We start from the raw sequence: 24,838 nt of genomic DNA, 5'->3' as shown, positions 1-24,838 counted from the left end.
CTAAGGTTGCTCATTGTAAAGTGGGGTCGTTAATGGCCATTAATAGAGACATTGTGAGGATTAAATAGATTAATTAGAACCACTTCTATTTAAGGCACCTAGGACTAAATACATACTGTCATTATTTTCCTCCTGAAGGTAACATGTGCCAGGGAGGAGTGGCAGAAGCAGGCCAAGCTGGGTTTGATCCCCAGCTTGCAGGCAAAAATGACTCGCCTGAGCTTCATCTTCATGGGTGATAATGGTTTACTTAATCCGAGTAAATTGGCTGACACATGCGAAAGTACCTAATACATAGCAGGAGTTTGCCACGTGTTAGCCTCTTGGAACTTCTTAAGGATCTGAAGACCCTAAAGCTCCAGGAAGCCAGAAGAGACTCGGCGAGAAGCCAGCGCGTTCCGTAGGAAATGTTCCAGTTCTCCCAGTTAATCCTCAAGGCTTGACCCTCCCTGATTCTGTTCTCATCCCCCAGAGAGGCGTGCTCCGTGATCAAGGCTTCCCTCCCTCTGTCCTCTGCTTCTGTACTAAGTACCTGGAGGCCCTCGTCCTGTCCACACTCAGGCACCACTCGGCCCGAGATAGCCATTCAGCTGCTCTAATCTCTCCCTACAGCTCCATCTCCCCCTCTCCACAGCCCCCACTCCATCCCTTGTTCCCCTAGCCCCTTAATCAAATTAAGGGAAAGAAGAGCGTTTAGATAGGGTTACTAAATATATTTCTGTGCAGGGGAGGAAGTAAAAGGGAAGAGTTGGGGGGGAAGGAGGCAGAGTGTGAAATTCCTTAGCGGAATGTGCTCTGAGAGCCTCCTTTCTCTCGAATAAGCCCCGGAATCACCTATCTGGGTGGAGTTTTCTCTCTGGCAAAGTGCTCTCACAAATATTATCTCATTACGATACAGGCCTGGTGGCAGAGTGCCCACTCCCCGGAAAGGGCTGCGAAGGCCACCGCACCTCACGAGCCGGTCTGACCCTGGTCTATATTATCTCACGGGACACCCTGGCCCCACAGGGGTGACTCGGCCTCCTGTGGGGCATGACACCAACGGAGGGGCCGCTCACGGCTGGAGGTCGCAGTTTTCCCTTCTGTGTTCCACACACACACACCCCCTCCCCAGATCCAGGATCTTCTGAACATTTGTACATTTTGAAAACTGTAAAGCGCCAATGGTAGAAACCTTTGAAAACATGCTAACGTACCAAGGGGAGAACGACAGTCACCCATGGTCCACAGCTTCATTCCTGGCGATACCTTGAGGTAGCGCTTTGAAGCGTTTTTGAATTGCACCCATGTATTTGTGTGTGTGTGTGCGCATATGCGCAAGAGGAACGGTGTGCACACCTATTGTGTGTGTGTTTTTTTTAAGATTTTATTTATTCATTTGAGAGAGAGAGCGAGAGCGAGCACAAGCAGGGGGAACGGCAGGGAGAGGGGGAAGCAGGTTCCCTGCGGAGCAGGGAGCCTGATGCGGGGCTCGATCCCAGGACCCCAGGATCATGACCTGAGCCGAAGGCGGACGCTTAACGACTGAGCCACCCAGGCACCCCCACACCTATTGTTTGTATTCAGCTCTTATATTGAATGTGTTTTTTGTGTTGCACTTCATCAGAAATTTTTCTGACATATTACTTTAAAATAGCATGAATTCGGATTTTTTTTTCCTCATTGAGAAAGAAGACATGTCCATTTCGAAATGACCGTTGTTCACATTGATTGAGTCTTAGAAGGCTGGGGACCCTGCTCAGCACTTTACACTCACGATCCTGTTGAATTCTCACAGCAACTCTCCATGGCAGATGCTGACAAACTCATTTCACAGAGAAGGGAGAGAGGCCTCAGGTGAAGGAGCTCCTCCTAGCCAGCAAAGGGATCTCACACCCACTGTTTCATCCAACCGCCTACACCGGTGACCTTATTTAATGACTACATGACGTTCTTTAATACGTACTTGCGGTGACTAACCCTGCCCTTTCGTTGGGCATTTAAGGATTTGGCTTTGTAGTTTTTTAGCAACGACCATCTTCGCATGAATTCATCTTTGTTCACCTCTCCTGTTATTTCTTTAGAATCATTTCCTCGAAGTGACATTACTGAGTCATCCTTTTTCAAGTCTCGTTACTGATCACCGAGCGCCTTTCCGGGAAGCCAGCCGGCACTAAGAGATGGTCCTCTTCGAGAGGTGCGCGCTGTGGCCCCTGGAAGGTGTATCTCTTTGACTGGGTTTACATCTCCGTGATCACTAGTGAGGCTGGACTTATCTCTCACACATTGATTAGTGGTAGACCGGGGAGGAACTGTCACCGAGAGGAACTGTCACCGAGAGCGGCTTGTCCCTCCTGCGGGCCCTCTCGTCCTTGCTTTCACTCCCGGTCGCTGCTGATTTGGCGATTCAGTCTGGACCCAGATAATTTAGGGGTGCATCAGCGAGGAAAATTGTCTCCTATTCAACATATGCAGCCGAACTTTGTTCCTCACGAGGACCTGTGTCCGCGTTTCCACCCCTCACCTCAGCCCCTGCCACGTGGTGCGGCTCCCTCATAACGGCCCCGCCTCAGAAGAAAGGTCAGGGTTAAGATTGCCCTTCACTGAAACTCTGTCTGCAAGTTCAGGCCGTCTGGAAACGGTATCGTTTTTTTCAGGAAGTAACTGAGCCACAGCCAGAGGGCCCATGCACCCTGCTTTCTCTTCCCCGAGAAGTTTCCGTTCTTTTTGTTCTCAGGGGAGGTGAGGAAGGGAGGAGGCCAGAAGAAGAAACTCGCCTTCTCCTGAGCCCCCTGGCCCAGGCTGCTGCGTGAGTTTCCCCCCACCCCCAGCTTTCTGACAGGGACCGGGGTCTTTGAAGAGCCTGCAGTCCTCCGAGTTAGACAGGAATGCATCCTCACCTCCCATAGGTTGTGTAATCCCCTTCCTCCGCTCGGAGGATCAGCAGAACAGAAGGTGCAGCCAGGCACTGAGGACAGGCTGGTGCTAGCTGGTTAGTCACGTGCACCCTCGGAGTCCAGAGGGATTTGCACAAGTTCCTCACAGACTCCAGCCTGAGATGCCTGTGACGGAGTGTGTTCACCTGCTTGCTGCTCCAGGATCACCTAAGGCTTCCTCCAGAGTTCACTTGGGGCTGCCCTCCGACTGTCATTGAGGAACTCAGGAATCTCCCTTCTGGGCTCGCCCTCCTCTGCCAGGCGCTAGCTTTTAGCTCTCGTTTCCCTCCTCCTCACCTCCACTTAGGATCCTTGGCTCAGGTTGTTGGATGTTCAGTTCCTTCAGGATTTCCCTGCATGGAGCCAGAGGTTTTGAATCCCTGCAGGTAGGGGAAGCGGAAAAAAAAAAGGTGGGAATCTGGCCTGAGGACTGGGCAGTAAGACCTTTCCTCAGACTCTTGACATAAAATGACTCCTATGGGTGTTCACATCAAAATCTTGTCTTTGGCTCTATTCCCTATTTTGAGTCATGTTTCCAAAGCCCCTCTTCCGTTATTCCAGCATATCCGAGCCCCAGAATGCGGGTGGGGGTGCTCCACACCATGAAAATGTTGGCACTTGCGAAGCGACAGGAATTATGAAATGCGTCAGAAACCTAAAGATGGCCCTCTGCTTATGTTGGTAGGGCTTCAGTAGCGTCATCAACAAGCGTCTGAGTATATCGCTTGGGTGGAGCTGCAGCTAGGATTAGGGAAACAAAGACATAGAAGTCATGCTTCCGACCCTTACAGGGTCATCACAAGACTGAGTTGGCCTGCAGGCCAGATGAGTGGTCCCCCACAGTGCTGGAGGAATTCACAGGAGGGAGCACTGACCAGGAAGTCTTCACAGAGGCAGCTCTCCAGGCTGGACCTTGAAGGCAAGATATAAGACTTGACAAGTGGCCCCCTGGAGGAGGACATCCCAAGCCGGGGCGTAGGCAACAAGCTAAGACTCACAGGTGGAGATGCAACTGGCACATTTGGAAATTGCGAGATCATTCAGGAGGCTCCAGGAGCCATGTGAGGGGTTCTGCCTCAGTCAGGGCTCCCAGAGAAGCAGAACCAGAAGGAGATATATAGTAAGAACTGGCTTATGTTATTGTAGGGACTGGCCAGGAAAATGGGAAAGCCATAGGGCAGGCCACCAGGAAGGGCAGGCTGGAAGGAAACTTGCCAGCAGGACCAGAAGCGGCTGTCCACGGGCCGGATTTCTGCTTTCCCGAGGAAGCCTTAGCTCTCTCTGAAGGTCCTTCAACTGCTGGGATCAAAGTGTCCGGAACAAATTTATTTAAAGTCAACGGATTTTTTTTTCAGCTTTATTGAGGTATAATTGACAAGTAAAATTTTAAGATATTTAAATTGTACATCATGATGATTTGACTTGTGTGTACATTGTGAAAGGGTTTCTCCCATCTAGTTAATTAACACAACCATCACCTCTCACCTCATATTATACATTTAACTTACACTCTTGGCAAATGTCAATGATACAGTATAGTGTTATCAACTATAATCACCATGTTATACATTATATCCTCAGATTGGCATTATTCATCTTTTTTTAAAAAGATTTTATTTATTTATTTGAGAGAGAGAGAGTATGAGAGAGAGAGAGAGAGAGATATCACAAGCAGGGGGGAGGGGTAGAGGGAGAAGCAGGCTCCCTGCTGAGCAGGGAGCCCGATGAGGGGCTCCATCCCAGGACCCTGGGATCATGACCTGAGCCAAAGGCAGATGCTTAACCTACTGAGTCACCCAGGCACCCCTGGCATTATTCATCCTATAGTTGAAAGCTTGTGCCCTTTTACCAACCTCTCCCTATTTGTCCTACCCTCAGCCTCTTATTCTCTCAGGTATCTTTGAGTTTTACATTTTTTTAGATTCCACATACAAGTGAGATCATGCAGTATTTGTCTTTCTCTATCTGGCTTATTTCACTTAGCATAATGCCCTCAAGTCCCATCCATATTGTTGCAAATGGCAGGTTTCCTTCTTTCTCATGGCCGAATAATATTCCATTATCATATCCAGTGGTATTGGATAATAATATTATCCAATAAAACCATCCAATAACATTCCATTACCATTCCATTTTCATTCCAAATGTGTCACATTCACCTATTGATGGACACTTAGGCTTCTTCCACCCCTTGGCTGTTATGAATAATGTTGCAATGAACATGGGAGTGCAGATATCTCAATATCCTATTTTCATTTCCTTTGAATATATGCTCAAAACAGGATTGCTGGATCATATGGTAGGTAGTTCTATTTTTTATTTTTTCAGAAACCTCCACACTGTTTTCCACAGTGGCTGTACAAATTTACATTCCCACCAGCAGTGCACAAGGGTTCCCTTTCCTCCACATCCTTGCCAACACTTACCTTGTCTTTTTTTATGACAGCCATTCTAACAGATTCATGTGAGGTGATGTTTCATTATGGTTTTGATTTGCATTTCCCTGATAATTAGTGATTTTTAGCACATTTTCATGTATCTGTTGGCCATTGTATGTCTTCTTTAAAAAAAGGTCTACTCAGTTCCTCAGCCCATTTTTTAATTGGATTGTTTGGGTTTTTGCTATTGAGTTGTAGAGCTCTTTATATATGTGGATGTTAACCCTTTATCAGATACATGGTTTGCAAATAGTTTCTCCCACTCCATAGGTTGCTTTTCATTTTGTTGATGGTTTCCTTCTCTATGCAGAAGCTCTTTAGTTTGCTGTAGTTCTGCTTCTTTATTTTTGCTTTTGTTGCCTTTGTCAAGACTGATGTCAAGGAGCTTACCCCTTTTGTTTTCTTCTAGGAGTTTTATGGCATCAGGTCTTTTTTTTTTGTTTTTAAGATTTTATTTATTTATTTGACAGAGAGAGACACAGCAAGAGAGGGAACACAAAGAGGGGGAGTGGGAGAGGGAGAAGCAGACTCCCCACTGAGCAGGGAGCCCGATGCAGGGCTGGATCCCAGGACCCCAGGGTCATGATCTGAGCCGAAGGCAGACGCTTAATGACTGAGCCATCCAGACGCCCCGGCGTCAGGTCTTAAATTTAAGTCTTTAATCCATTTTGAGTTGATTTTCGTATATGGTATGACATAGGGGTCCAGTTTCATTCTTTTGCATGTGAATGTCCAGTTTTCCCAACATCATTCATTGAAGAGACTTTCCTTTCCTGGTTGTATATTCTTGGCCCCTTTGTTGTAAATTAATGGACCATTTATGCATGGATTTATTTCTGGGCTCTCTATTCTATTCCATTGATCTATGTGTCTGGTTTTACGCCAATACAATACTGTGTTGATTACTTTACCTTTGTAATACAGTTTGAAATCAGGAACTATGATGCCTACATCAAGTCACCTGATTATGAGTGTCAGTCGCATCTACAAAATACCTTCACGGCAACAACTAGATTTGATTGAATAACTGGGGACTATAGTCTAGCCAAGCTAACACGTAAAACTGACCATCACAGGTAGCAATCAGAAATGAGAATGGAAAAAGAGAATGAGGTCAACATGGTTTTTCAAAACCTGAGACTCACATATGTGAGTAAATTTATAATTTCCTCCCCGTGAAGTCAGATTTCCATTATCTTTCCCTCGTCCCAAATTCTCCAACTGGGTAACTCTTTAGTGGAACCTTAGTATCTAGAGAGGGAAATTAGGTTCATCATGATCCCTTTTTAGAGCTAAAGCATCATTTTTCCAAGGCTAAATCAGATAGGCCAGTTAATATGTACAGGTTCCAGCCTACCCATGTTCCCAACAGACATAGCACCAGTAAGACTTGGCCTGAGAATTTATGGGTTAAGGAGGAGAACTGTTTTGAAGTTTTTTCTCTCCTCTCTCTTCCACTCTATCCATCACTGCAACTGAGATTCCAGAGGCAAGAATAATGTTTGAAGGTATTGTGTCTCTTTTTATACCTGCTACCCTTCTCCAAAAGCCTAGGGTGGACCTCTGAACACCAACAGGTCAGATCTACAGCTGAAGCCAAATGAATCAGGCACAGGTGGGAAGCTGACCCTGGTTAGATGATTCAAGATTCCCCAGCTCAGGACTAGCAATGAGGTGGCTTGCCCATTAGTGGGGTGGTCATCCAGAAAAAGAAATAGACTATCACTTTCTGGTCTGATATGGAGCTGATGTGGAAGATCTGAGGGAGGACTCCATCCTTCTGTGACTTGAATTGAATCATGCATGACTCTGGGCCTTGCCCTTTAAGAGCTCAGTGCTAGCCAACCCTCAGAGCCACAGGTGACCCTGAGGAACAACTGGGAGGAAGCTTCTACTGAAAGTTTAGATTTGTGTACCTGGGCTTCTGAGAGCTCATTCCATCCACTGCAGTAGCCTCGAGAGCAGTAAAATGACAGAATGAGGCCAACAAACTCCTTCTGACAGTTACATCTCCCTTCCTGGAAGAAAGAGGAGGAAAATAAGAAACAAGTGGCAATGCTTCCCAGATTTAGAAAGCAAAAAATAGCTGATATGGAATCTGAGATGGTTTGGTCACTGGGATCTTGGGTCCTTTGCCTGAGCCCTGCTCCATCTAGAATCACTCTAGACCTAATCTAGGGGGCAGAACAGGGTGGAGCTGCCTGAGCCTGGAGCTCCTAGTGTAGCTACAGTTGAATTAGCAGGATAGAGAGCATGGGTGAAAGGTGGACTCACCAAACTGGTGGGGAAAGCAGGACAGTATAGCAAGGATCAGAATGAAGTGGGGCACCATTGCTGGTAGGAATGTAAGATGGAGCAGCTGCTATGAAAAACAATATGGAGACTCCTCAAAAAAACTAAAAATAGAACTACCATATGATCCAGCAATTCCACTTTGGGTATATATCCAAAAGAACTGAAAACAGAGCTTGAAGAGATATTTGCGCACCGTGTTCACTGCCGCATGTTCACAATAGCCAAGAGATGGAAGCCACCTACATGTTCACCAACAGATGAATGGAGAAAAAAGATGTGGTGTATACATGCAATGGAATATCATTCAGCCTTAAAAAAAAAATAAGGAAATCCTGTCATATGCTACAATGTGGATGAACCTTGAGGACATTATGCTAAGTGAAACAAGCTAATCATAAAAAGACAAAGACCACATGATTCTACTTATATGAGGCCTCTAAAATAGTCAAACTCTTAGAAACAGAAAGTAGAATGGTAGTTGCCAGGGACTGGGAGGCTGGGGAGAGAAGTGGGGGTTGCTGTTCAATTGGCATAGAGTTTCGGTTTTACAAGATGAAAAAGTTCTAGAGATCTGTTGCACAACAATGTGTATGTAGTTACTACTACTGTACTGTACGATTAAAAACAGTTAAGATGGCGGCACGCTTGGTTGGTTCAGTTGGTGGGAGTGCCACTCCATCTCAGCTCCGGTCTTGATCCCAGGGTGGTGAGTTCGAGCCCTGTGTTGGGCTCCATGCTGGGCGTGGAGCCTACTTAAAAAAAAAAATAGTTAAGATGGCAAATTTTATATTTTCGATGGCAATTTAAAAAAAAAGGAGATGAAACACCATAAAATCCAATTATACATGTGCTAAGGTTAGTTCCATAATGAATCTTGAGGTGGAAGCCTGTCTGCTGTGTGGGGGCACCCCCCTGCCAAACTTCACCAAGCCACCTGGTCCACCCAGAACACATTATCTGGAAGACCCAAAGCATCAGCTTCATATACATGGGCCATTTTCTACGATACCCTGAGCTGATTTTGTTCTTCCGGTATTTTTACAAATCAGTGAAATACTTCTCCTCTCCGATAATAATAGTAATAACTAACATTTACAGAAAACTTACCACAAAGGAATTACATTATATATGATGAGTAAGGTGAAAATGAACTATAGTCAAACCAATCCCTGAGAGCCCCTTAAATTGCCAACAAAGTACAATATATATATGATTTAGTGTAAACAACCCTCCCATACGGTAGTTCTCAGGCCAACGAAAGTGTTTGAATTATTGAGGTAGCTCAGAGGAAAGAACAAAAGGAAAGTTTATATGCAGATGTCTGGGCTTTCATAACTATGGGGAAGGGGGGCTGGTGAATAAAAAATTCATGCTGACCTGCAAGCTTTACTTGATTCTCTTTTCATATTCAGGCTCTATCAAAAGTCTCACAGTTGAGAAATTGTCATCGGCCAGTATCCCCCCAGTGCCAGAACCCCATGGCAATGCTGGTTTCGGCTCTCTTCAAGGTAGGAACAGCCTTCACAGTCTGAAAGAGGAGGTGGGACCTATCACATGAAGATGAGTTCTCTACAGTGCAAACCAGTCTATTTACAGGCACCAGCAGTGCAAAATTTGGCAGCCCTAAATGAAGTCTCATCAGTTTTGGAAGCAGGGGAAAAAAACAGAGCTAAGTGTTTTAGGGAGGAGAGAGAAAGTGAAATTCTCATCTTTGATTTTATCTGAGAAACCAACATTGTACACTAATAATATGGACTAACAGAGGAAGGGGAACAATGAGGATTTCAGCCTTTTCTGTGTTGTTTTACTTGTTTATTTTCAAAAGATTTTATTTATTTATTTGACAGAGAGAGACACAGCGAGAGAGGGAACACAAGCAGGGGGAGTGGGAGAGGGAGAAGCAGGCCTCCCGCCGAGCAGGGAGCCCGATGCGGGGCTCGATCCCAGGACCCTGGGATCATGACCTGAGCCAAAGGTAGATGCTTAATGACTGAGCCACCCAGGCGCCCCTGCCCTTTAGAAAGTACCCGCGGATTATGCACAAACAATGAATCATGGAACACTACATCTAAAACTAATGATGCAATGTATGGGGATAATATAAGAATAAAAAAATTAAAAAAAAAAAGAAAGAAAGTACCCGTGGAGAGCATCATTAGCCCGAAGTGTGCGTCTAATGCACTCAGCCCTTCCCTTCCCTCCTAACCTGGGGCCATCTCTTTAATTGACATTTAGTTGCCTGCGGTCAGATCTCTTTCAATCCCAGTGCCTACAGGATCCTGATCTTGGGGGACTGGGAGGGCTTGACCTAGCTTTTCTCAGCCCCACTGACCTCTCAAGTCATTATTCCTGGCTCCATGGGCGCATCTTGCTTTATTTCCCCTGTTGTGTGTGTGTGTGTGTGTGCTTACTGCTTTAACTGGGCTATCAATATGCCACTCCCCCATTAACAATGGTGGGGAAATGAGTAATCAAACTCTCAATTGTACACTTTGGTAACATAAGGCCAGCAAGATGTGTGGTACTGAGATGGCACCCCTCACCCGAAAGGGAAAATGACTCTCCGTGGCTCTCCATTGTTTTGGGGCTTGTTTGCGTTGCTGTGCAGTTGTAATGGAAAACGAATAAAAATAAAAATCCCGGGGCCCGTTTTGGCCCGCGCTTGGGAAGTTAATCCCACTGTCCTGGCAGAAATCCAGCCCAGGTCACTGCATTCTGCTGGCGGAAGCCGCCTCATGCGGTTTTCAGTGGATGTCACTTTCTTCTTTGCGTCTTTCTCAGCTCCGCGTGCAGCGAATTAAACAGCTGTCCCTCCCCCACCCGCGGGGACCGTAGTTCTGCAGAACTCAGAATGACCCCGCCTCTTACCACAATGGGCTCCGGGGCCAGGAAACTAACCTGCTCCCAGAACCAGCCGCTGAGATATTTGCTACAGTCAAGATCTGTATGCGTGTGTCTTTCTCTGAGTGCGTTCACGCAGTCACAGAATCAGACTCCTCGCGATAAAAGATTTTTCAGGAATCCTGTAGTTTCTTTCCAACTCCCTATGCATATAGACCCTCCATTTGTTTTGTAACGTTTTGTTATGCAAATTAAAAATGTTTCCTTACCTAAGGTACTTAGAAATGTATCTCCCTTCCACCCATATATGCTTTTATTGATGCTTTTAATTGTTTTTATGGATTTTTTTTTCTAGTGTTTAATTCTTTCCTCTAAGAAATGTATTGCATTTCATGGTGTGAGGAATGGTTCTAACTAGTTCTTCCCCCATACAAATAATCTTGTATTCTTAACAATGTTTACTGAATAGCGATTTCTAATTGTGTGACTTCAGCAAATGACTTAAACCTGTCTGAGAGTCAGCTTTCAGTATCTGGGAAAATAGGAATGATAATGATACTTACCAGACAGGCTTGTCCCAAGGATGGGGTAAGACAACGCGGGAGAAGCTCCTAGCACGTTGCGTGCATGGCTGATATGTGTGTAATAAATGTTATCTTCCTTTTTGTCTCCTTTCCTTCCTTTTTATCTGCATCCGCCGATTTTTTTTCTAGAGCCCTTTTATGTACCCCTGAAATCAAGCCTCTCTAGAATGACCCAAAGGTTGTCTATCCCAGGTTTTATATTAGGAAGCTACTAGATAGAAAGTTTGGGGGATGTGGAGGAGGTAGGGGGCAATGAAGGCACTTTTCTTCAAGGGACCCCACCTAACCACACACACACTTTCTTTGCTTGCAAATGATGGGGTGTTTCTGCAGCCCCCTTTATCCCCAGGTCAGAGAATCCTCTTAGAGGCTGTTCTTCTGAGGCCTTAAAATGCTCCCCTCCCCAAGTTGCCATGTCAGATCTTTGGGGGAAATCTGATTTTTAAGGACAAGGCTTCATGTGTGGGTTGTTTCATTTTGGGGGTAGGGTGGGGGTAGGAGTTGGCCATGGGTTTGCTGCATTCCAGGAAGAGGGAGGACTCTGATGAGTCATGGAAGAGAAACGACTAATGTTTGCAAACATCCCCAGCCAAGGCTTTGCTTTCTTGAACTCCACCCATGCCCCCATCTGTGCAGATTGAACCCACCTGAGAAGATTCAAATGTTAAACTTGAAGGCTAAAGCAGAGGCTGTGGGTTCTACCACCATTCGAGATGGAAAGCTGCTAAGAGAAAGGGAGGCAGTACCCTTTATCTGGACTCCAACATGTGAGAGACAGGACAGGACCTTACATTGGGTGTATCTGTCTCCAAATCAGGACATGATCTGGGTGGTGCAGGAGGACTGAGTGAATGAACAGGGCTGTCCCAAGGGGCGGGCTTGAGCACACTTCTAGTCAACCGCACCTCTGCAGAGGGCTGGGAGGTTGAGAGAAGCCTCTCGTGGGAGAAAGGAGCAAAGGGGATCGCAGAAAAGAAGGCAAGGGCTAGGAAGAGAGGGGAAGCCTTGCAACTGGGAGAAACCTGGAGCTGCAGCTCTCAGGGGAGGATGAAGGCTGAGCGGGCTGGAGAGGGACTGGAGTAGGCGGGGGTGTGCGGGAGAGGACCATCGCCTCAGCCTCAGCAGACTGCTGGAGCCAGATGGGGCTCATGATGCATCCTCCCAGATGGAGCGGATCAGCCTTGTCAGACATGCTTCCCTCAGGATACACAGTGTCCCCCTCCCTCCCCCTCTCTGAAATCAGGAGAGAATCACAAGGTGACTTGGGAGGGCAGCCAGCCTCCTGGGATCTTTTGTGAACTATCAGGTAACGACAGCGGGATCACAATAGGAGACCTAAACATGCCTCCAGCACCACCACCCCCTTTTTTTTTTCTATTGTGGGACATCAAGGGAGCGAGCTCATGAGCTTGGGAACAAAGATCCTATTCTAGGAATTTGTGCACTGCAACCCTATCCGGCACATTTGCAAGCCTTGGATTTCTGCCTGACGGAAACTCTACCTGCTCACTGTGCCCCCCCCCGACTGCCAGAGCAGCACCCTCGCACCGGGCAGGGAAGGAGCCTCTGAGGAGCTCATCATTTAAAATTAAAAATCGCATTTAATCACTATTCATTTCTCTACCAGGCTCGGGAGGCCTGTCATCTCTTCATTTTAAACATTTCACTGTTTAAGGTCTGAGCACCTTGGGGGGTGAGAAAGGAGGGCAGTGGAAGAGAACTTTTGAAATCTTTCCACAAAAATCAAAGAACAAACCAACTGGAGGGAAAAATAGCAGCTATATTTAAACTACATTATCCCATCAGGGAGCTATGGTTTTGAAAACCATTCCACAGTACTTTGTTTGGCACCGATGCATGGATTTCTTTTCTTTAATTTTTTTTTTCTAATGGCAACATTTTTTTTTTCCAGAGCAGTAATTGCAAAGGAAGTGAAGGGCTTCATGAATTAGGTTGGTAGATACGTACTGAGCACCTGCTGCATGACCCACCCTGTGTTAGGCATAGGGGGCACAAAGCAAAGACGGGAGCACTTGAAGACATCAAAACAAATAATTATCATGCATTCATTAATTATTGTGCACCTTCTGAGTACATATGATCCCCGTTCTCCTGGACCTGATAATTTGGTGGAAGAACACAGACAATAAGCAAGTGACTTAGTGGCTAAGCAGGACAAAAGAAAGATATGTACATTTGCCAGTTTGCTGGTCCTTCTGTCCCAAATGCTGTTCTTCTCAGCTCTGACTGTGCACATGGCTATATATTATTCATGGCTCACTGCTCAGAGGGAGGTGACCATCCCACTGCCCCACCCCCCCCACACCTGTCACTCTCCCGTGTGAGTCCATGTCCCAGACAAGTGGCGAGATCAGGTAGACAGCTGGGTACAGGAGTCTGGATATACAAATGTGTATGTCATCAATATTTAGGTGGAATTTATGGGGCTCCTGGGTGGCTCAGCCGTTAAGCGTCTGCCTTCGGCTCAGGTCATGATCCCAGGGTCCTGGGATCGAGCCCCGCATCGGGCTCCCTGCTCCGCGGGAAGCCTGCTTCTCCCTCTCCCACTCCCCCTGCTTGTGTTCCCTCTCTCGCCGTGTCTCTCTCTGTCAAATAGATAAATAAAATCTTTAAAAAAAATATTTAGGTGGAATTTAAAGCAGTGGGCCTAAGGAAAGATTGTGGATAAGGAAGAATGTCCCACATCCCAAGTCCTGGGACACTCCACATTTCAAGTTGAGCAGAAGATGGGAAGGACATGAAAAGAAGGCTGACAAGGATAAGCCCGAGAAGTAGGAGGCAAACCTGAAAAAACAAACAAACAAAAAACACAAAAAACCCGAGTTACTATACTACAGCTGAGTGAGATACAAAGTGTCATGTGGGATGCAGAACGAGTAGCAACTAGTGAGAATGGAAGTGATGGAGAAGTGATGGCCATTGTCAGAGGAGGCTTCCACGATGGGGTGGGATTTAGCCTTCATCTTGGAAGGAGGATTAGGGGTTTGCCGGGCAGATCCAAGCAGCAGGAACAGCCTGAGTAAAGGTGCAGAGGGACAGATAATAGTCCATTGTGGCAGGAGCTTAGAACTGGAGGAGAGGCTGTGGTGGATATATGGCAGACGAAACTGAAAACTGCCGTGGAAGATTCTAGGGCCATTCCCAACCAGGCTTCCCAGTGTTCCATGCCAGTTACTTCTGCTTCCTCCAAAAGGAGTTAAGCTCTTTGGCTTTCCTCAATGAAGTGGACATCTTCTGTTTAGTTAACCCACCATTCATTCATTCCCTTTCTTGATTTGATTTTCCTTAGGGGCATTGTTTTCCAGGGTGTGCGTCCTAAACTAGCAGCGTCAACATCACCTGGGAACTTGTTAGAAATGCACATTCTTGGACTCCATCCCAGACCTACTGAGTGAGAATTGTGGAGTAGGGCCCAGAAGTCTTTTCACAAGCCCTCCAGGTGATGTTGCTGCATGCCAAAGTTTGAAAACCACTGCTTCAGGGAACCACTTCTTCCCTACTCTCAGTGCATGTAATTCAGGTGGGGCTGGTCACAGTCCCTCTTTCAGGTGGGGCACAGGACCCTCAGAAAATATTAGGCCTTTCCCTCCATGAAATTTCTAAACTTGGTGGATTTTATTTTATTTTTATTTTTTTAAAGATTTTATTTATTTATTTGACACAGAGAGAGAGAGAGAGGAATCACACGTAGGCAGAGTGGCAGGGAGCGGCAGAGGGAGAAGCAGGCTCCCCGCTGAGCAAGGAGCCCGATGTGGGACTCGATCCCAGGACCCTGGGATCATGACCCGAGCCGAAGGCAGACGCTTAACGACTGAGCCACCCAGGCGCCCCTAAACTTGGTGGATTTTAAACCGGAGACGCTGGGGGCCATGTCTGCTGTCACCTGGAGGGAGCCTACATCAAAGCCAAAGGCAAAGGAAAGCAGCAGATCCAAGGGATAGAAAGAGATTCTCAGTGACTTTATTTGAGCACCTGGATCAAGCTGTTCTGAATTTGGAGTCTACTCCCAGTAAGTCCCTTTATTATAAACATAAGCTAGTCAGTTGGATTTTGGACACTAAGCCATCAAAAGAATACTTACCAATGGAGGCAGGGAGGCAAATTCTGGAAAAGGCATTCTGTTAAGTTTGGCAGATTCTCAGATGTTAAAGTTATAGTTTGTGAACATGTAGAAAAAATGGTGGTCACTAGGTATGGACATGTGTTCAAAAACACAAGCCAGCGACAAAACAAAACAAAACACAAGCCATGCCAAACTGGACACATTTCTGTGAAAATTCACTAGAATGTGACTTGGAGACTGTTCACTAGAACGTGGACTTAGAGTCTGTTGTAGACAATGTATCTAGAGCTTAGCAACACAAATGACTCGTGCTCTCAGTAAGTTCTTGTGGGCAAGTCAAGAAATGTGGGCTAGATAATAATGCAGTGGACTAACATCCCGTGGTTTCCTGAAGAGACTTTAATTTACATAGCAAAGCATTTTAATATTGCAACAATTCTGCCCATTCTTTCATTCAACACACATATGTTCCAGAGTCAGTAAGAGATGCCAGGTGTGACTGAGTTGGACAGCCTTAGTTCCCACCTCTCTCTCAGTGTGAACACCTTACTGCTCTGAGTCTAGCATGTAAATGTGTACTTTCACATAGCATGATCCTTAAGTCAAGTTGACTACGTCAGGTGCTCAACCAAAAGAATGGTGTGTTCCAATGCTGTATAACAGAGTACTATGGGAGACAGAGAGGCAGGAGAGAACACTGTTAAGAATTCCACTTTCCTGACTTTGGAACCTGTAGCCAAGTTGATTTGATAGCTGTTGAACAACTAAACCCAGTTGATTGGTTATTTTCTAATCTGGAATGAATGCCTAGACATTCTATTGGATAAAGGCGTAGAAGTCGTAAGTTATGCTTTCCAAATTTATGCCTAATCCAAGCTCGGATGTAGAGATAAAATATGTCTTGAAGATGAAAACTTAGGGGCGCCTGGGTGGCTCAGTCGTTAAGCATCTGCCTTTGGCTCAGGTCATCATCCCGGGGTCCTGGGATCAAGCCCCTCATGGGGCTCCCCGCTCAGAGGGAAGCCTGCTTCTTCCTCTCCCACTCCCCCTGCTTGTGTTCCCTCTCTCGCTGTCATTCTCTGTCAAATAAATAAATAAATAAATCTTTAAAAAAAAAAAGAAGAAGATGAAAACTCAAAAAAAACCACAGCAGACTGCAAGGACCAAAATGAACATGAGAACATTCCGTTATAGTCAGAGTTCAGTGCCTGGGTTAAAAAGAATCAACAGTGCAAGTACACAATGGGAAGATTTAATAAGACTGCAGTTTATGTATACAAGGACTCAGTTTTGAGCTGATTGTTAAGACAAATCAACAATGTGCAGGGGAAAGCATCAGAACAAGGGAGGACAGTGGTAGCTCCATAGGGCCTTGCACCAAGACTACGCCTAGACTTTTGTGTTCCCTGTTGGGTGTCTCCAAGCCTGGACAATGAGGGGTTGCAGACTCCTGCTGTAGGAGGAACAGCTCAGGGACCGAGCTGTTTCTTTTAGCTGAGAAAAGAGACTTTACAAAGCACCATAGATATTTTGAAATACTCAAAGGGATCTCACACAGAGGAGGGATTAAATTTATTCAGACTTGTTCCAGAAGGCTAAATAAGAACCAATATATAGGAGAAGTTAGTTAGGGGATGTGGATTCAGCCTAGAATGAGCTTGCTTTAATGATTAAAGCTGTCCAAATACAGAACAGCCCGCCTTTTGCAATCTGCATTGCTCTATAGGAGGGCTGTAGGGGGTTAGGAAGTTGGCTGGGGCCTCCTTTCCAGGTCACTCTTTTTTACTGGGCCTTTTCTGTCTGCCCAGCGTTTGAAACTAGCCTGCCTCTGCCTATCACTAGCTAATGTCCTCCTTTATTAATTCCTTTGAGGTTCTTTGATCAAATCAGCCATCATTCTGAATCACTATTTCTCTTTTTCCTCTCCCTGTCCCCAATTGCTTGAAAATAGCTGCAATCTTTGGTAGACAATAGAGTACTTCCAAAACCCATTCTTACTTTTGTTTTTAACCTTGTTCACGAGAAGCATGTGTAGTTCAATGCACAAAATAAATTGAACATAAGTTTATTTCTACATAAGAGAAACTTGACCTTTCTGCCCTTGGGAGTCTGGGTTTATGCTAAATTTTGGCAACCTATGAACGAAAAGTTTCAGAGACACCCACAGGTTGAGGAACCAAGCACATAAATGGTATGACATAAAAGGGGCCAACTCCAGGCTAAAAATCACAGTTTCGGTTTAAAGGAGTATTCCCACCTCCAGTAGATAGCAGACTTGCAAAGAACAGTCTAGGAGGTGATGACAATGTGGTAACAGCCCCAATGTGCACTTACACATCACTCGTCTCTGAGAAACCTTTAATGCTGCCTCTTTTTCTATTCGTTAAACCTGATTAACCTTCACAGCCATTCCCATGAGGCAAGTAGCTTGGAGGCCCTCCCGTTTATTTCACAAATTGGAAATCAGTGAACTTGGGTTCAGCAAAAATTTTTTGAGGCTCCTCCCATGGCGAGGCCCTTCGCAAGTCACTGATAGAGCAGGGATGGTGGGACTCATTCATTGCAACAGTAGGCGTTCAATAAAGAAAGTATACCAGGGACCATTCCACGTCCTGAGGATGGACAAGACAGACAAACCCATATTCTCGTGGAGCTTGTATTCTAGTAAGGAGAGACGGACAGTGAACAGCTAAAGAAAAACACAGTATCACAGATAAATGCCCTGAAGAAAATAAAACAATGAGATAGCAAGGGTGACTGGGGAAGGGTAGCCACTTTAAGTAGTCAGCCAAGACAGCTACGAGGAGATGACATTCTCTCTCAAGGTGAGATCTGAATGATAAGATGGAACTAGGCATGTGACAATCCCGAGAAGGCCACTGAGTACAAAAGCCAACGTAGGGAACCCCTTAAAAACCTCATGATCACACCAGAGGCACTTACAACCCCAAGCATCCACGGAGCCACGGAACAGAGACCCAAAGTCAAATGGCCAAGATAATTTCCAGGCTCAGATAGATAGCAGTCCTCTTGCCTGTCGTGCTTCTATTGTTGCTGAAAGAGGTGAGGTGAGGCAGAAGCAATGGTGCAGACCCGATCTCAGACGGAAAAGAACCACCAACCCTAAATTACCACACCCCCACCAAGAACCACCAACCCTCCATTACCACACCCCCACCATGCGATCACGTGTCCCTCCTGGAGGAGGCTCCAAGGAGGGAGCCTGTGACCTAACCAGTTTCCACCTTGCTTCTCTTAGGGCATTGCCATACACTAGAATTTTGTTTGTTTATTTCGTGCAGGGTTTTGTTGGTCCTTTTCCAAGTATCAATCAAAACTGCATGCCAGCCTCCACTCCTTGGAAATAATTAAATGACGTGCCCGATTTTTTCAGCTGGGTAATATACTGTGATTTGCATCTGCTGAAGGAATTCATCTTAAATCCTGAGACTGAGCCATCTGGGACAACTGAGGTGTTTTTTTCTCTGCTTTGGCTCATGCGGATGGTACACTATTGCCAAACACAAAAGGAGACTAAATGCTTCATTCTGCAACATACTCCCTTAAGAAAGCTGCTCTTTGTGATGCGAACATGTTCACCTTTTGTTCATGAATTCAACGCAAAGGTCCCTTCCCCCGTTAAGTCATCTAACTTTACATAAGCAAAATGCCCTTTATTTTGCTGTTACCTAGGTTTTGTACAGACTTCTGGAGCAAGTCATCTCTGGTTTAATAGATTTTGGATTAAAGTCCTTCTTTTTCCTATTGGGGAAAGTGGAATCTGGAAAAGAGCCTTGATCTTAACGCCCAAGTGAAGCACCTCCTAGCACAATTCTCGTTTTTTAGCATTTATGGTGGCATAGTCTGTGACTTCTAGGCAGACACGTATCAAAAGCTGTGTGGGCTATTCAAATTAAAACCTCCCTGGAGTGGGATTCCTTCGGTCAGAGCACAGACCCCGCTGGGGAAGGGCGGACATTGGTGTGAGATGAGCGCTCGGCTGGGGGTGTGGGATGCGGTGCTCCTGAGGCGACAGATGAGGGATTCGGGCCGTGTGGGAAATGAGCTGCGGAATTCCTCCCCTCGATTCCCGAAGGGGGCTCTAAAGGAGACAGATTAGGATGCAGAATGTGGCCCGCAAGGCAGAGGGCGAGGGGGCGGGCGAGCCAAGGACACCAAGCCGAGCGCGCTTCGGAAGGCCCAGGGCGGACCGGGTTCCCGGGTTCCTCGACTTCGCCTTCCCAGGCACCCACCCCGGCCCCAGGCCAACCCCGAAGGGCAGGCAGTTTTCCTCGGGGCATCGAGTGCAGGGAGCCCGCCGTGAGCCCTCGACCTCTCTGGGCTCTGTGCCCGCGGGTGGGCTGGGATCGAAGGGCTCTAGCCCGGCGTAGGTTAGGTCTCCACCGGCCCGCGGGCCAGGGCGCGCACTGCGCGGGCGCGGCACCGCGCGCGCCGGCCTCTATCCGGGTTCCTGGGGGCGGTGCGCGGGAGGGGGCGGGGCCTGCGCGGCGGCGTGGGCGCGAGTAGCGCGGGAGGGAGGGAGCCGAGGGGAGGGGGCGGGGCCGTGTCGCCCGCGCCGCGCTGGGCCCTCTCGGCCAATGAGCGGCGTCCACATGCCGCGGCGGCGGCGAGAGGGGAGGCAGCGGCGGATAAATGCTATTAGAGCAGCCGCCGCGGAGCCGTCCCCGACGCCACCTCCTTCTCTTTCGCCGCAGTTTCCTCCGCCGCTGTCGGGGGTGCGGAGCTGAGGGAACAGGGCGAGCGCACCGCGCACCACCCCGCCGGCTCGCCGCCCTCGCTCCTTTCTGCTCTCGGGGGTCGGCCGGGCGCCCCCTCCTCCGGCCCGGGAGGGGCCGCGAATCACCTCAGGAAAGCGGGGAGGGGGTTCGGGGGCCGCGGCCTGCGCTCCCGGCGGGCGGTTGAGGGCAAAGGAGGCCCTCCCTTCTGACGAGGGGAGGGAGGGTCAGGAGCCCCCCACCGCCCAGCTGAGTCCGGGGCGTGCGCCGGCGAGGGCCGGGCTGCGAGAGGGGCGGTTGTCTGGGGGAGGGGGCGCGGGGTGATTCAGCGCCCGGCGAGGCGGAAGCGGCCGCAGGAGGAGGAGGAGGGGGAGAGGCCCGTCCGCGCCTGGGCGCCCGGGGTGGCACGAGCCCGCGGCCCGAGTGCGAGGCGGAGGCGAGGAGGCCGCGGGGACTGGAGGCGAGGCCGGCCGGGCCCCCGCAGCCATGGAGAACGCGCACACAAAGACGGTGGAGGAGGTGCTGGGCCACTTCGGCGTCAACGAGAGCACGGGGCTGAGCCTGGAGCAGGTCAAGAAGCTCAAGGAGAGATGGGGTTCCAACGGTAGGTGCCCGGCGCCGGGACTGCAGGGGCCCCGCGCTGCCCGGCGCGGGCCCGAGAGCCAGGGAAGATGGCTGACCGGGCTCCACCTCGTGGGTCTGGGCTCCGCGCCCGCCGAGGGCTGCAGGCTGCGGGTCGAGCCCGCGCCCCGGCCCCGCGGGAGAGGGACTGCAGGCCGAGGCTCTGGGGTCTTGTCTGTACCTCCAGGACCCCGCGCCTCGAGCCCTTGACCTTCCTCGCACGCAGTTAGCTCGGTGGCTTCTCACCCGCAGCAGCCAGCCCCGCTGGAGGAGGGACGAGTCTCCTGCAACTGGGTTGAACCCTGCGAGACATTTTCTTGTCCCTAGCCAGTTTATGAGGCGTCGTTGCAGTTGAGAAAGCCTCTAACCGTTCTTGGACTGCCCAAAGTTACACATCTGGGAGAAGTCATGACATAGCTGAAATGACTCCCTTGTTTCGGGAGCCCTGTTCAGTAGGTAGCGATGAGATTTTACGCTTCGGGATACACCTAAGGTATTGGTTACAACAAATACTGCATATTTTCTTGGGGTACCATTTGGTATGGTTCCCATTAAAAATGGTTGAAGGTTCATAGATCTAGGTACGTCTTTCGAAGACTGATAATTTTATAAAGACAATGCTAATTTTTTTTTTCCCTTCTTGACACGTTGACGGGCGAATTTCTACATTCTACAGAGTTACCGGCTGAAGAAGGTGAGTAATCTTAACATGGTCTTTTTTTAACCCCTTTGTGTGCTGATGTTAAGATGACATTTACAACAATGTTTGTTTCTAACAGGAAAAACCTTGCTGGAACTTGTGATTGAGCAGTTTGAAGACTTACTAGTTAGAATTTTATTGCTGGCAGCTTGTATATCTTTTGTAAGTATAAAAAAACTTTATTTCTCTCCAAAAAGTAGAGACTATTCCAGAGATGAAAAACCAAGAAACAAATGATGTCTATTGGGTGAGAACATTATATTTAGAGATTTCAGCAGTGTCTTCATTTTTTAAAAATCTGGGTATTTTAAAATTATAAACAAAACACTTGAAGCCATTTGTGTGCAAAAAATTAATGCCTGGCATTTACAGTGCAGTTAGAAATTGTTCCTACATGGGGCAGGGTCTTATAAATTTTTGTGGCTTATCAGATTTTAATATTAAAAAGTTCTTTGTCAGAAGGTCTTCTCTGTTTTGGGTTCTTCCATTGTGTAAGATCATCCTAAGATGATGATGGGCCCTTTGTAGTCTGTAAATAGAACTTACAAAAGGAATATTCCAGTTGCTCTCCCTTCCTGGTAATGGCAAGGTGACAGTTGTTTCTGACAGTGACAAGAATGATGACGGCAGTGATGGCACCACTGTTGACCAAATTTGGTCACTGACCTTTAGGGTGGTATATTTATCTAAATTGGACCCCCGTCTTAAGTGACTCCTAGGTAGAGAGCACAAGGTTCAGTACAATTGGTTCTGGATTTTAAAAGGAAAAAAAAAAACCAAAACCTGTTTTTTCTTATACTGTATGTGGTTACCGACTTGAGTCCTGTATGGTTGCTAAGAAACTGGTGAAATGCAAAGAACTACAGTAGAAAAAGGGTGATGGGTTGGTGAGGATATTTCTAGGTTATTAACATTTTTTTTTCTGTTCAATATTTTTTACTGCATTTTTTCTTGGGCAGTGGACTTCTTGGTAGTTTTCCTGAAAATGGTCATGAATAGGACACAGATGTTCCTAATCCTAACAGCATGTGATGACTTTTATTCTTAAATTACAGTATTGTATTCTTTTTTTTTTTTAAAGATTTTATTTATTTATTTGAGAGAGAGAATGAGAGACAGAGAGCACGAGAGGGGAGAGGGTCAGAGGGAGAAGCAGACCCCCCGCTGAGCAGGGAGCCCGACGTGGGACTCGATCCCGGGACTCCAGGATCATGACCTGAGCCGAAGGCAGTCGCTTAAACAACTGAGCCACCCAGGCGCCCCTACAGTATTGTATTCTTATAATAACCATGATGGGAAGTGAAATTCACCCAGTGCAATACTACTTCAGGCTTCACAAAATTGACACAGCTTCAAGGTTTCATTTTTGTGTGTTTGTACATTTGAAAGCCCTAGGAATCTACCTCCGTCTTTATGACAACCATATCCTAGAAGGCTGTTTTGAGAACTAAATCAAAAGGAAGCAGTAGGCACTTCTTTAGGTGAGGGGGGAAATTGGCAAGAGGTGAGCTTTTGGAGTAATACTACTGTATACAGCTTCTGACATGAGACTTTAATATTAATCTATCATGCCATGTTGGCTAAGTGATATGTAGCTATTAATAATAATTCAGTCCTCACGAATCTTTTCTGTGGTTTTCACTGAATAAAACTGAGAGTGTCATAGCAAAGCATTCAGTGTCCTGAATTACTCCATACCTCTTACATGTCTGTCTGTTCTTGATTAATTCACCACCACCCACTCCTCCCCCCTCCCCCCACTCCTCCTAAATGGCTGCTGCTTTTACCGATTAAGATAAAGGACTAGAGCGGTTTGAGTCTCAGTTTCAGAAGTACATTGTCTTGGGGCAAAACAAATAATACGTTTGGGATAGTGTAATGTTTATGTTTAAGCTAGCTGCGTAATTCTGAAGTAGCCTCAGATTTGGCAGTTAAGATACTGGGGTTCAATAAGGTTATCAGGGACATCTTAGAAGTAAATCATTTGGTGTATACAAGGCAGAGATAAAATAAATTTTTATTGAGTTATTCTGTGTGTGTAACTTAAGGCTGTGTTGTAACATCAGCATTATTTCCAATAAACAAGCTATTGAATATTTGGGTTTTATAGAATCTCTTGAGTTGCCAGTTTGATGACTTTGTATTAACATTTTGAATTAGTGATGTGTGTGACTTTTATTTTGAAGAAAGGAGTTTATAGTTTTTAGCATTTTTAAGTGGGTTTTAAAATGCTCTAATTTTATCATAGAGTAGGATGTTGGGTTTTTATAGCTTTATAGAACTATATTTTGGAATTGAAATTTGAATTACCTTTTTGGTAACTACTTGGAGTTAATGCTCAGGAAATGAACTGTGTGACATTTTTATTTCATGGGTTGCTAAACAAAAATAATAAAGGTTTAGGAAATACTGTTAGTTTGCTCTGACTTGTTTGATCAAGACATTTTGGATATCAGACCTGTTTTGTTGATTTTCTTCATGTGGAATTGGCGCTATTATTACATTGTTCTTGACCTTTTCATTGTTTCTTTTATCTTTTAAAAGATCACTGAGTCTTTTTTGTGGTAGTTTATTCCTAATTTACAGGAAAATCATGGTAGAATATTCATGTTCTTTTGGAGAATTGATAGTTCCTACAACATGTACATATGGTCAGGTTCTGCTCAAGTTAAAAAGAAATACCAGGCTTTAGTAATTTATTTCAGATATCAAATAAGTAAACTGTTAACTGTAGGAAGCTGCGTTAATGTTCTGTACTCATGACCTGTTGGGATAAAGTGTAATTGCAATATTCGCCAGATAGAAAGAGTTTAAAGTTTACTTGGATTGGAAGAAGTGAGCTATAATCTCTCCCACTACATATAAAGTAACATTAGAAATTCCGTCATTTGACATTCATGACCTGCTGTCCTTTCACTGTCTTTACATCCTCCTTGGTCACAACTTTGCCCTTCATGTAATACATCATATGGTTGCTTACTGGAACACCTTTTCTCTCCTTCGCTACTTCATTAGGTATTTATTGAACGCCTGGGACATGGCACAGACACTGGGGATACAGCCATTTGAACAAAATAGGCAAAGTCTCTTAACCTGGAGCCGACATTCTAGTAGAGGCAGATATAAACAAGTAAAATGTTGAGTCTGTTGGACAGTGATATAGTGCTATGGAGAAAAATACAGCAGGGGGTAAGAGTATGAGGAGGGAGGGTATAGTTTTCACATAGGGTGGTCAGGAAAGTCCTCCAAGAAGGTTTAGAGAAAAGACCTGAAGTTCAGGAGATGAGTAGGAGGGCCATATCTGCCTCAGAGGAATTCGTGAAGTCCTCTGTTGAAACATAGTTTGCAAAAGTTGCTCTACCCTCCATCCCCATTTCCCCACCACAGCTACTTGAAGTGATCCTAAAATGCTGCTAAAATGTGGTGAGACCAAGGCACTTCTCATCTTGTCACTTGTATTTGAATGGTGTCTTTTCCTTCCTACTGGACCCTTTAAAAAGGATTCTTCATTTCTTTCAGAGCCTGGGTTAGTGATGCTGATAAAACAAATATATTTGAGTGAGCTTGTGTTAGTAGCATTTTCAAAATACATGAGGTCTGGTTTCTTGGTTTTCTTAGTACAAT

The 24,838-nt window shown here is 46.3% G+C and overlaps 1 protein-coding gene across 3 annotated transcripts in view; it reads left to right on the top strand.

The window, feature by feature from the left end:
• Positions 1–19,796: 19,796 nt before the first annotated feature.
• The window catches only part of ATP2A2 (ATPase sarcoplasmic/endoplasmic reticulum Ca2+ transporting 2), a 58,971-nt gene continuing 53,929 nt past the window's right edge, over positions 19,797–24,838 (top strand). For all 3 annotated transcript variants that reach the window (XM_044921314.1, XM_021698698.2, XM_044921312.1), the window contains exons 1-3: positions 19,797–20,497; positions 21,191–21,208; positions 21,294–21,376. In XM_044921314.1, the coding sequence (XP_044777249.1) occupies positions 20,380–20,497; positions 21,191–21,208; positions 21,294–21,376 (219 nt within the window). In that variant the 5' untranslated portion in view covers positions 19,797–20,379. The remainder of the gene's footprint in view (positions 20,498–21,190; positions 21,209–21,293; positions 21,377–24,838) is intronic.

Source organism: Neomonachus schauinslandi, chromosome 14 (assembly GCF_002201575.2).
Source record: "Neomonachus schauinslandi chromosome 14, ASM220157v2, whole genome shotgun sequence".
Classification (NCBI taxonomy): Eukaryota; Metazoa; Chordata; class Mammalia; order Carnivora; family Phocidae; genus Neomonachus; species Neomonachus schauinslandi.
Note: the sequence above shows the minus strand (reverse complement) of the source record. Positions and strands in the feature narration are given on the sequence as shown.